At 36.3% G+C, this 12,021-nt stretch overlaps 2 protein-coding genes across 3 annotated transcripts; one reads left to right on the forward strand and one right to left on the reverse strand.

Moving 5' to 3' along the window:
- Positions 1 to 669: 669 nt before the first annotated feature.
- On the reverse strand, positions 670 to 2,517 carry LOC111797367 (agamous-like MADS-box protein AP3). 2 transcript variants are annotated; one of them, XM_023680354.2, is made up of 7 exons: positions 2,110 to 2,506; positions 1,965 to 2,031; positions 1,831 to 1,892; positions 1,646 to 1,745; positions 1,311 to 1,352; positions 1,180 to 1,224; positions 670 to 1,089 (listed from the first exon to the last, which is right to left on the reverse strand). In XM_023680354.2, exons 1-7 carry the CDS (start codon positions 2,295 to 2,297, stop codon positions 868 to 870), a joined length of 726 nt encoding a protein of 241 aa, XP_023536122.2. In that variant the 5' UTR covers positions 2,298 to 2,506; the 3' UTR covers positions 670 to 867. The 2 variants fall into 2 exon arrangements, with proteins under 2 accessions (XP_023536122.2, XP_086981006.1); XM_087124880.1 differs by having other exon boundaries at positions 1,831 to 2,031; positions 2,110 to 2,517.
- Positions 2,518 to 9,591: 7,074 nt separating this feature from the next.
- LOC111796689 (protein WALLS ARE THIN 1) lies at positions 9,592 to 11,610 on the forward strand. Its single transcript, XM_023679426.2, has 6 exons — positions 9,592 to 9,876; positions 9,954 to 10,016; positions 10,137 to 10,253; positions 10,349 to 10,760; positions 10,926 to 11,077; positions 11,161 to 11,610. Exons 1-6 carry the CDS (start codon positions 9,653 to 9,655, stop codon positions 11,351 to 11,353), a joined length of 1,161 nt encoding a protein of 386 aa, XP_023535194.2. The 5' UTR covers positions 9,592 to 9,652; the 3' UTR covers positions 11,354 to 11,610.
- The last annotated feature ends 411 nt before the right edge of the window (positions 11,611 to 12,021 follow it).

Below are 12,021 nucleotides of genomic sequence, written 5' to 3' on the forward strand. Positions count from 1 at the left end.
GGCAGCGACGCCTCCTTTTGCAGTTGTTGGGGAGTGAGTTTCGCAACAAGGCTTCTGGTGTTATATACCAGACATGACGGTCATTTAATGACCTAGCTCATGATCATTATTTCCTTATTTTACATATGTATTTCAACAATAATTTCCATCCCTAATTATAATTATAATTCTTTTGAGCATGCATTTGTTTTATCTGCAAATTTAGTAAGATTTGGGTGATTAATGATGAAAAACTCTCCATGGGTTGACAAATTCAAAATTTCATCGTCTTACTAAAAAAAAATGTATGTTTTAATCTAGTTGCAAAATGCTAAAATGTCTAAATTTTACCATTTAATCATAAAACATTTTAGTTGCGACATGAAATAACAATATTAAAACCAAATTTTTAGAGGGTTCATTGGATCCTCACCTCTCAAATTCTTTCCCATTTCTACATTCAATATCTTTCTACACCAACAATATTAACAATATTAAAAATTTAAGACATGAATGAAATCAATTTGTGACAAGTTTACATGGATCATACCAACATTAAAAAAAAAAAAAACATGAATGAGTTTAGGGTTAGAAAAGTTGAGAAATTTAATACCTTGGATGGCGGAAGTAAGAGAGACAGTGTGCTGTGTGTCTCCATTTAACCCTGCGATCTCATTACTCATCACAAACTTAGACAGAAAAAAGAAGTCCCATGATATAAAAACCATTCATAATCTCCTTTCTTCAGTGAACAGATTAAAAAGGGGAAAAAAAACATGTAGATATGAGTTGTTTTTATGGGTTTTAGCAGTCAATATAGTGGAAGACCCTAATAGGTTCACCAAATTATGGGGCAAAAAAGAAGAAAAAAAAAAAAGAAAAACTTGACTACTCAAGGAGTGGATAGGTAGTGAGATCTGGAGGGGGAGGGTGTTGAAGGTGAATATTGGGGTGGTTGGGCTGGAGGCGCAAGGCGAATATGCGAGGATGGGCACCGCCTGGGTGGTACCCCATAACTGACTCATAATCTCCTCCGCCTACTCCTACTCCGACTCCGACACCTCCATTGTCCACCAGCCCATAATGTGGATCTTCCTCTGTTGCAATATCCTGTACCAAATATTTGCCATTCCCAAACATTTATCAAACTTTCAACCATTTCCATTTTCTTCCAATTCCAACTACATTAATCACACTTACAAACTCCTGAAGAAGACTCTTGTGTATTTCTCCTACGCTCTTCAACTGCAGTTTCAAAACAAGCACTATCATTATCATCAAGTGTTTTTCTAAACATTCCAAAAATGAATAAATTACACGAGTTGAATTACCTTCTTCTTGTGCGTTTCAATCTGGTTTGATATCACCCGGTACTGTTCAACCATGTTTCAAATTCACATTGGTCAATGTATACATACAAAACATGCAAATATGAACTAATATTTGATTTTAAACTAGATTGAAGTGTTTTCTTAAATGCGACAAAAATAACATTAAGAATGAGGACAAAATAAGGGTAATTTATTAATGAATCAAGCATTAATATATTATTTAAAAAGAATCCCAAGTCCCAAGACAAACTAGTGATTTGAGGTTAGAAACATAGTTGGAATAGAATCGAGGTTATTAATATATTATTAAAATGAAAGTAATGGATTTGTGGAACCTTGCGTTCACGGATGATCCTGACGGCATTATCCATATCTTGCTCAAGACAGCGCAGTTCCTCAAAACTCAGATCATTCATGCATTCCCCCATCCTTTGCCTGTAAATGTATTTATAAATGTATTTAAAGTCATTAAAAAGAAAAAAGGAAGAAATTAAAAATGGAGATCTGGATGGATGTATACATAATCTGCCTGCGAAGGCTACGATTCACGTCTTTGAGCTTCTTCAGATTCTCTTGCATTCTCTGCACATGGCCGAATTGATAGGGTATATAGAAGAGTGATGAGAGAAGAAAAGAAGGGGGGGAGTGGGAGACCTGGTAGTGAGAGATCCATAGATCAACGCCTAGAGTCTTCTGGTACTGATCGAAAAGCTCCTTGGTCCTGGAAGGAAGGGAAATGAATTGAAAGAATAAAGGAGGGATTTAGGGTTTGAGAGAAGGAGGAGGAGAGGTTAGTTACGAGGTGGAAGGGCTGATATACTCGTGGAGTTTTCCAGTGCTGGAAAACATGATGATGGAGACTTTGGCATCGCAGAGGACGGTGAGCTCGTTGGCCTTTTTGAAGAGGCCGTTGCGTCGCTTGGAGTAGGTGACCTGCCTGTTCGTAGGGTTTTCGATTCGCTTGATCTGGATCTTCCCTCGCGCCATCGGAGGAGGCCTTTCGATTCTTGTTCTAATTCTTCGAGGGTTTTGTTTTGGTTTGATTTGTGGAAGAGGGAGGAATGGAGGAGGAGGAGGAGAAGAAGGGGAGATGGAAAGTAAATTATGAAGGCATTGCCGGAAATGGAAAGTTTGGGCCTAATTTGGTGAAAGCACTTGCAGGTTTTACAATAAACCTCGTAATGTCTTTGTTCTGCTTTTCCTCCATAACTCTGCACCAAGTGGGGACCAACACTTTCCGTCCTCTCAATTCACCGCCCTTCCTCTTCCTTTATTCCTATTTCATCCAACCCAACCATCCATAATATTCATATCAAACTTACTTTACTTAATTCCTCAATCTACGCCTACTTTCATCTACCACATCTTGTTATAACACAATTTTGTCTTACCCCTACCAATAACATTGTTCAACATTTCTTTAGTTGAGGATAGATCTCGATTGAAATTATCCCATAAAAAAAAGTAGAGGAAGAAAACAATATCTGCTACTAACGATAATTTTTTTTTGCTGTTACAAATGGTATTACAAGTGGTATCAGAGCCAGCTAGAAAAATGACAATATTTGCTGACTTTGACGGCTGCTGTTACAGAGTCCTTTCCCAATAGTACGTTCATTCTCAATTACCATCGAGAGTGGTGTAACCCTTTTATGGTGGTCGTTCTTCGTGGGAGAGACTACTTCTCCCGACACCAAATACAGAGGCATCCTTGAGAGAGACATGTGTCTCCCAAGGAGGATGTTTAGATGTGTTGCAATAACTTTAAAAAGAATCTGAAAGACATAAAATTTATAAATTTAATTCATAGTATAAAAATATCGAATAGGTTCAATGTATCAAATAAACAGGAAATACAATACAAATTTAAAAATTGCATTTCAATTATTCACATGTCATTAATTATTTTATCTAATACAACCAGCATTCAATGTCCTCCGGAATTGGATCTGCTTCATTAAAGTCCGTGACTAAAAAACAAAACTTTAGCAAAATAGTCTCTCAGGTAACTAATAAGCTTAGCTGGTCCTTTCCCCAAGCAAGAGTGTAGTAGAACAACGCAAGCATTTAACGTTGTTGGACTCCGAAATAAATGTCACTTCACATAAATAAATAAATAAATTAATTAATTAATTAATTAAAAAGAAAGAACGTCTACCACGTCTAATCCACAAGATCGTAGTACCAAGCTTCATAAATTCCACGCACAGCAGAAATTAAAACTCATAAACCTGTCCCATGGCGGCTCAAGCAACCCTCAACTCACTTTTCAATACCCTTTTTTGTTTTCCTTAATCTCCTCATACTCGACTTTCCATGCGAGAACCCACAAGACAAAAGCTTGTGATTTTCTCGTTGTCTTGTATGACAAGACAAACTCGTGTCCAAATCCCAGGGACAGAAAGTTAGCCAAACCCTCCGCCTCATCTCCCACCAAACAGCTCAATACAACATGCATGCGTCTGCAAGATCGTTGAAGTTATAAATTTGGGCCTCATTTGGGCTGAGAGTATGAGAAATGGGCTTCTATAATACCTTATGAAAAGCCCATTCATGGGCCCGAGGTCCAGTATCGCAGGAGATTTCCACACGAATCATGTCTAAAAGTACATTTTATATTCATTATTTGCTCTTAATAATGTTAAAACCATCAATCACAATTATCATATCATATTTATATTTCCAATAACATAATTAAAAAAAATAAAATTTCTATAAATACCTTGAGATTTGACATATATATATATATATATATATATATATTTAAAGTCATGCACAAAATTAAATCTGTACCTAAAACATGTCGTGCAAAATTTACTTTTAAGGATTTTGTCTCCAACCTCCTTTTCTTATTTTCTCAGAAATAATCGCAAAGAAAAGAATCCTTCTCTTAGCATGTTCTTTTAGGCTTTTTTTCTTACTTCTTTTTTAAAAATTCTTTTCTTTTTTCTTTTTCCTTTCCCCTTTTATGTTTTTCTTCTTCTCTTCCTTTAGCACGTGGAATTATTGAGCATTTAATTATTTAGTAGATACTAGTTCTTTAATATTCATTCCAAATAAAATAAACTAGAATTGGTACAATTTAATCAAATATTCCTGGTTGTTTCAAGTGAAACATATTTAATTACAAAGATCTTAGGATTGACTCATCGAGAAGGAAGGTTCATGTTACTGGTATAAGCACTAACTATCGTCTCCTTTAAACATTCTTTTAATCATCTTATTCTCAGGATCACTCTCATTCAAATATGGTCTTTGTTTATTCACTCGAATCATCTATGCATTTTCTTTATATAATTTATTTCATATTTATATTCATGGTGCATTAATTATTCAACAAATGGTGGTGTCATATTGGTCTGGCCCAGTACGTGACCTCCAACACTCAGTATCGGCATGCAACAAATTTGATGGCTTTGGTTAGGATGGTGAAATTTAGAGGGAACACAAGACATCAAAAAAGCAAAAAACTCAACTTTGATATTTGAGAGCACCATAATTGATCATAAACTAGACAACATCAAATCAACTATACACATATCATTCTGCCTCAAATTATTATTCATTTCAATGTATTTTATTTATATACGTCCAAATTACAAAATGAATTATCCCTAATAACTCTATCAATTGGGCTAGATTTTGTCACTTTGGCTCGTCACATATCGACAAATATAACAATTCAAGCTCACCTCTAATAGATATTATTCGCTTTGGTCGGTTACTTATAAGAATTATTTCGTTATCCTCTCCAACCGACGTGAAATCATCGCATTATTCATGAATTAAAAAACAATGGCTTAATTAATTACGTAAGCAGATGGGAAGCTAAATAGACAAAATTGATGAGAGTGATTAGCGTAATGAAAAGGAAAGAGTTGAACAAGTCAAAAGGAAGGAAACAAAGCTAAGCATGCTCACACACAACGCTCAATCTTTATAAGCTTCATTATTATAGAGCGTCGCCCACGCAAACCATCGTGTAATTACACGAACCTATCTAATCATAGTGTTGCCAATAAAAAGCAAAGCCCACAACACACATTTTTGAACTTAAAAGAAATCTTTAAAGGTCCCTCGGGATCGATCGTGTAGAAAAAGTGTATATTTTTTGTGGGTGGAATAACTTTATATTCCACATCTTCCAAACAAAAGCTATAAAAAACGCCCACCTGGGTCTATCAGCAAACGAGTGAAAACTCAAAAACAGCCAACCAAATGAAGGCTTCAAAGATCGAGCCAAACAAATAAGCAACAACATGGGCTTCTGGATAATTCAAGATTTTATGAGTTCTATAAGTAGAAGTTAAAGATCTTTCTAGGGAATCTGGTAAATCTTCTCACCTTGGAAGCTTGCTCAACAGTATATCACTCTCTGTCTCAATTCCACCATTGAATTGACCAAAATTAGTGTTTTTTTTTTTTTTTTTTTTTTTTTTTTTTTTTTTTTTTACTTGATATTTTAATATTAGCTAAGTCAAATGGGTCAAAACCCTAAAATTTCTCTCAATTTAATTAAGAAATTAGGAGCTCAAAAAACAGAATGAAAAGCAGAAAAGATGAACACAATGATTTAAGTGGTGCCACAATGTGTGGAGGTCCACAGTGGAAGCTTTTATTAATGGCAGCAAGTATAGTAATACAGTGGAATACAATCTAGAAACAAAGATACAAAGCATTCAAGAACTCACTTCTAAGCTTTTACAATATTATCCTTGTTGCTTATTATTATTACTTAAGATTCTTTCCCCTTCTATGCTGGATTTTGACTAGCTACCTCTTTACAAAATATCAAGCTAAATGAGATATCTCAAGCCAATGATAGAGATTTCTTCCCTTTTTGCTTTTTTTTGCTTGGGGATGAAAAAGGAACAGACACAAGGGAAGCTTTGTTAATTCATTCACAAAGTTCAATTAATCTGTGGCCGAGAAGTTTGACCATTAACCTACTGGAAGCTGATTGTTCAAAGTTGATAATATCTGCTAGTGGTTAACTGCGAAGATGCTAGTCTCAAAAAGGGGTTGATTGTGAGATCTCATATCGATTGGAGAGAAGAACGAAGCACCGAGAGGTATGCTAGTGAAGACGTTGGCCTCCAAGAGAGGCGAATTGTGAGATCCCACGTCGGGAGAGGGGAACGAAATGTAGAAACCTCTGAGCTGTTCGATGACGAGAGAGATAGCTTTGAATGCGACACAACAAAGCAAGCAGCATTTTGTGATATCCCAACAGCCTTGTCTTCGCAACTCATTTTGTATGGTAAGTTTTGGACATTCCCTCAAGCCTTGAAGCAGACGATTCAGTATAAAAATAAACCATGTCCTAATTTAGTTCCCAACTTGAATAATTGTTAACGTCCTACCAGAATATATGTTTGTGTGTTTTTTAATTTAATTTTTATTTTTTGTGGACACGTTGTTCAAAAATTGTAACACAAAAAGTGGCATTTTTATTACATTTTTATTAATTTAGGAGCTAGCTAAGCTGAACCCACTCATAATGAGCAAGAGAGAGAGTGATTTGAGCACTGGATTCATTACCTCCAACCAACCAACCAACAAAAATTCACCTCTTTTGAGAAATAATTCATCACCCACCGAAAGCTCTTCTTCATCTCCAGTGATAAATATTTTAGTTATTACAAGGCTTTGTCATTATGGGTGCTTGTCTGGTTGAACATGAATATAGTTCCACAGTAAGTTTTTTTTTTTTTTTTTTTTTTTTTTTCAAGTAAAATGATGGTAAAAGTAGAAATTTGAAAGGGTAAACATAAAGGCCCAGATATTGCTTTTTATAAATGTTGATTTTTTGGTTGATTAATTACCAATAGGAACCCCTTTTTCTAAAGTTGAATAGGATTATGATGAAACACCAAAACGCTGACCGGAAGATCCAATTTTCTGTACAACTAAATCTTGTGTGGCCTAACTGGCAGTGGAAAGCAAGAAGACGACCCCTATAAGGTCAATATGCCACGTGCACTTCACATGTGCCATGTTGCCATCCCATGACCTAAAACCTTTACAAAAATAATAAACTCATATTAATTGGGATATTTTGAGACAATATTAATTACCATTAGGGTAAAACTTACCAGACAAACGAGGGAGGGAGATTTCATTTCTTTCGGGTCTCTCCTAATACCTATGAAATACTTCGAACAGTCTCCCCTAAATAGAGACTGTCTCCTTCTCTAGAGCCCTCAAACAACAAAGCACACTTTTTGTTCAACACTTCAGTCACTTCTTGACTACACCTTCGAGACTGACAACATGACTCTGATACCATATTAGGAATCACGAACTTCACAATGGTATGATATTGTCCATGTCGAACCTAAACTCTTGTGACTTTGCTTTTCACAATAATATGATATTGCCCATGTCGAGCATAAACTCTCGTGACTTTACTTTTGACTTCTCCAAAAGCCTCGTACCAATAAAGATAATTAGTGATGAATTTGTATAGAAAGTAGAAGAAATTTTGGTTGAAGTTGGAGGGGGAGGAAGGGTTTCAGAGAGGAGGAATGCAATGAAGAGAGGAGGTGGGAGTGGTGGTCGAAGCGCAGGCGGAGTCAGATTCAGAGGCAGTTTATTGTTGTTCACTGCCCCAAAAAGACCACCAAAAACCAGGCTTTGGCACTATAATACGTCATAATTACAAAGCGTGGCTCTCACACTTCCAACCCTAAATATATTCTTCTTCCACAACCCCATCACATAAACAATAGAGTGGAGATTCGCCTTTGAAAACTTGGAATGATGGCGGTTCGATTCAGGGGGGCATTATGTCTGTTAAAGCTTAGAGAGTGGCATCAGAATTAAACCCCACGATCCAGAAATGGAACTCCAAACCCTTTTCTTTTCCTTTTTAAAAACCCCCTCTGGGGTTACCCTTTCAACGGAAACATTAAACTATTGCATCACAATAAAGTAAGAAGAGAAAAAAAAAAAAAAAAAGACTGTATACTCAAAGGTGGAAGCTTTGAGAGGAGTTTTATACACTGCAGCAGGTGTGCAAGAACAGCCTAGCCGACAGTGCTTCTGATTTCCGATGTGGGATTCCTCTTGGTTGTGGACAGAATAAGCGAAAACACTGTCTTTGATTCAATTCATTGTTTAATACAAAAGTGTTAAAATCCGATGTGGGATTCCTCTGGGTTGGGGTCGTGCGCGATATCCATCGATGGCGGCTCACCTCCTCTCCTCTCCTCTCCTCTCCTCTCCTCGGTGTTAATTTCATCATTAGTCGCATGCTGCCAAAACAGAAGCTCTTTTTCCTTTTCATAATTCAATCATATTCGGCGCACCTCTCTCTTCCAGTTTTTATATTATTTTATTTATTTAAAATATTAAACTATTATATTTTTGTACCATTAATCTTTTCATATTATTGGCCATAGTTTAATCTAAAATTTGGAAACTTATCTTCCAAAAGGAAGAACTTTATAATAAAAAAATAAATAAATATGTTGCTTTTAATTTAAATTTATTATACCTCCAAAAAGATCCCACTTTTAATTTCACCTAAAAATTCATCGTATGAAAGGGATAAATCATTTTTCTATATTTTTTTTTTATAATCACAAGGGTCTATTATAAAATATTAGTAACCCAACAACTATATTAACCTTCACTTCATTTTATAAGACTCCACGTCTATAATTCAATATCAATCGGATTCGAATGTAGTTTAGTTCATTCATATACTCTTTTTTTACTCAAGTGTCATAATAACATTAGTATATCAATAACATCTTACAACTAACTTAAAATGAATCTGCAGTATATATTTCAATTATCAATAGTATATGATCCTTTTTTCAAAGATATTTAAATATATGAAAAATATATTGTAACAACCTAAATTCACCGCTATTAGATATCGTCATCTTAAGTTTTTAAAATACGTTTATTAAGGAAAGATTTTCACACCCATATAAAAAATGCTTCGTTCTACTCCAGGTGAGATCATATATGAAATATATATATTTATATATTTATGATGAAATGATTAAAGTTAAAATTGTGGATCATTATTCCATAAGCTTTTTTTTTTCCTCTCTCTCTCTCTCCATGGTGATGTGTGTAATTGAATGAGGTTGTCTTGTCAGGTTAAGAGAAGGAGAGTGGGGGAGAGACGAATGTGGGAGACAAGTTTAAAACATTTGAAAGCTACCAACAGTTGACACTACGTCTTTTTAGGTCTTCTCTGGGCCCTTCCTCCATTCCATTCCATTCCATTCCTTCCATTTCTGTATTTATATCTCCAAACCCTCCCTCCACTCTCTTCACAAACCCCATCTTCTTGCTTCTCTTAATCTCTCAATAGATTCTCTGAAATGGCCGATATTGGGAGCTCAGCTTCTGGGAGCACAATGTGGTGCTCCATTCCCGAGAAGCTTCAACTCCATGCCGCCATGCTGGCCTTGCAATTTGGCTACGCTGGCTTCCACGTTGTCTCAAGGGCTGCCCTTAATATGGGCATTAGTAAACTTGTGTTCCTTGTTTACAGGAACATCATTGCCTTTCTCCTCCTCCTTCCCTTCGCATATTTCCTCGAAAAGTATACTCCTTTTCTTTCCTTCTCATTATCCTCTTTATGCTTTCCTACACCAACTCATTATTTCATGTTCTTTTCAGGAAGGAACGCCCTCCCATTTCTCTCAATTTCCTCCTTCAATTCTTCCTTCTTGCCCTCGTTGGGTATGCCCCCACTATAAACCAACTAAAACAATATATATATATATATATATATATATATATATATATATTTATTTATTTATTTCTATACTTTATTTTAATTTTTAATTTTGTGTCTAATAGAATCACCGCCAACCAAGGGTTCTACTTGCTAGGTTTGGAGCACACGTCGCCGACGTTTGCATCGGCTATACAAAACTCGGTTCCGGCCATTACATTTCTCATGGCAGCATTGCTCCGGCAAGACATCTTTTTATGTATACACAATTTTTTTTTTTAACACTAAGACGTGGAAAAAATTGAATTGATTTTTGGAGTTGTTTGTACGATTGCAGGATAGAACAAGTGCGACTAAACAGGAAAGATGGTATAGCGAAAGTGATGGGAACAATATGCTGTGTTGCTGGGGCCACAGTGATCACTCTCTACAAAGGTCCAACCATATACAGCCCTGGTGCTTCGCTGCAAGCAGCCACTATCTCACCCATTTTTGCTTCACTTGGGGACGCAAACGGCAAAAGCTGGACCCTGGGCTGCATCTTCTTGATCGGCCATTGCTTGTCCTGGTCTGGATGGCTTGTTTTGCAAGCCCCTGTTTTGAAAAAATACCCTGCTCGTCTCTCTGTCACTTCTTATACATGTTTCTTTGGGATCATCCAATTTGTCTTCATCGCTGCCATTGCTGAGAGAGATTCTCAGGCTTGGCTTTTTCACTCCGGTGGCGAAATTTTCAGCGTTCTCTATGCAGTAAGTGGGATTCGGCTAATTAAGAGATTAATCATGTGTTTATAAATAAGAAATAATCTTCTTTATGACAAGGCCCTTTCGAGAAAAATAAAAAATAATGTTATGAGAGCTTATGGTCAAAGTGGACAATATTGACTAATTTAATTTGATGGGTTAAATATATAGGGAGTGGTAGCTTCGGGAATTGCTTTCGCGGTGCAGATATGGTGCATTCAAAGAGGTGGCCCGGTGTTCGTGGCTGTTTATCAACCAGTTCAGACACTTGTAGTCGCTGTCATGGCTTCCTTCGCGTTGGGTGAAGAGTTCTTCTTGGGAGGGTAGGTCTCCTTTTTTTCAGTTACTTTATGAAAAAGTAAAGAAGGATGAAAATGATTGTTAATAATGTGAGCGTGATGAACAGGATCATCGGGGCAGTGCTGATCATCACCGGCTTATACTTCGTCCTATGGGGCAAAAGCGAAGAGAGAAAATTTGCACTTGAGAAGGCAGCCATACTCTCCGCTTCAGACCACAGTAACAGCAGAGCCCCCGCCCACATCAAGCCCTCCATGACTCAGCCACTTCTCATCCACTCAACAAACGACACCGTTTGACTTCACCCACCTCAATGTTCCAACTCCATGTTTCCCACAGTCTTAAAAACCAAGCTTGTGTGTGTACTAAGATTTTCATCTTTCTTTTCTTTTGCCCATCTTTTGTTGACTTTTTTTTTTTTTTTTTTTTTTTTTTTTTTTTTTTTAAACTATTATTTTTCTCAATGGCTTTTGTTAATTAGAGATGGGTTTGGGGGAAAAGTAAAAGGGATGAACTTTGTCTTCATCAATGTCACTTTGAGCTAATATTTGCTGTTCTTCGTTTCCTGTTCCTAATATCTTAGTTTATGTTTTTGATTTACAAAACTCAAAACGACGTCGTGGCCGACAATTTAGAACATGATATAATGAAGGTGATTAGTTTAATAATGAGTGGTATATCTTTTAAGCAACACAATAAGTAGCGATGGTAGATGGGTGTGTATTCCCTTTTGTGAATGGATCTTCTTTTTAGCCAAAATTTCACTTTTCCATGTGTAGGAAGGTATACTTTTGATCGGCTTTATAGGTTTTTGGGGAAAAGGGAAAAAGGAGAAGAAAAAGAACCGGCCGTGCTCTCCTGAATTGTTGCTGTCTCTCTAGTGGAAATGTTGTTGTTTGAAAAGATATTGAAAGCATGGGGTTTAGATTAATGATATAATATAATAGCCAGAGAGGGAGGAATTAAA

Source organism: Cucurbita pepo, chromosome 6 (genome assembly GCF_057944985.1).
Source record: "Cucurbita pepo subsp. pepo isolate OVF chromosome 6, ASM5794498v1, whole genome shotgun sequence".
NCBI lineage: Eukaryota > Viridiplantae > Streptophyta > Magnoliopsida > Cucurbitales > Cucurbitaceae > Cucurbita > Cucurbita pepo.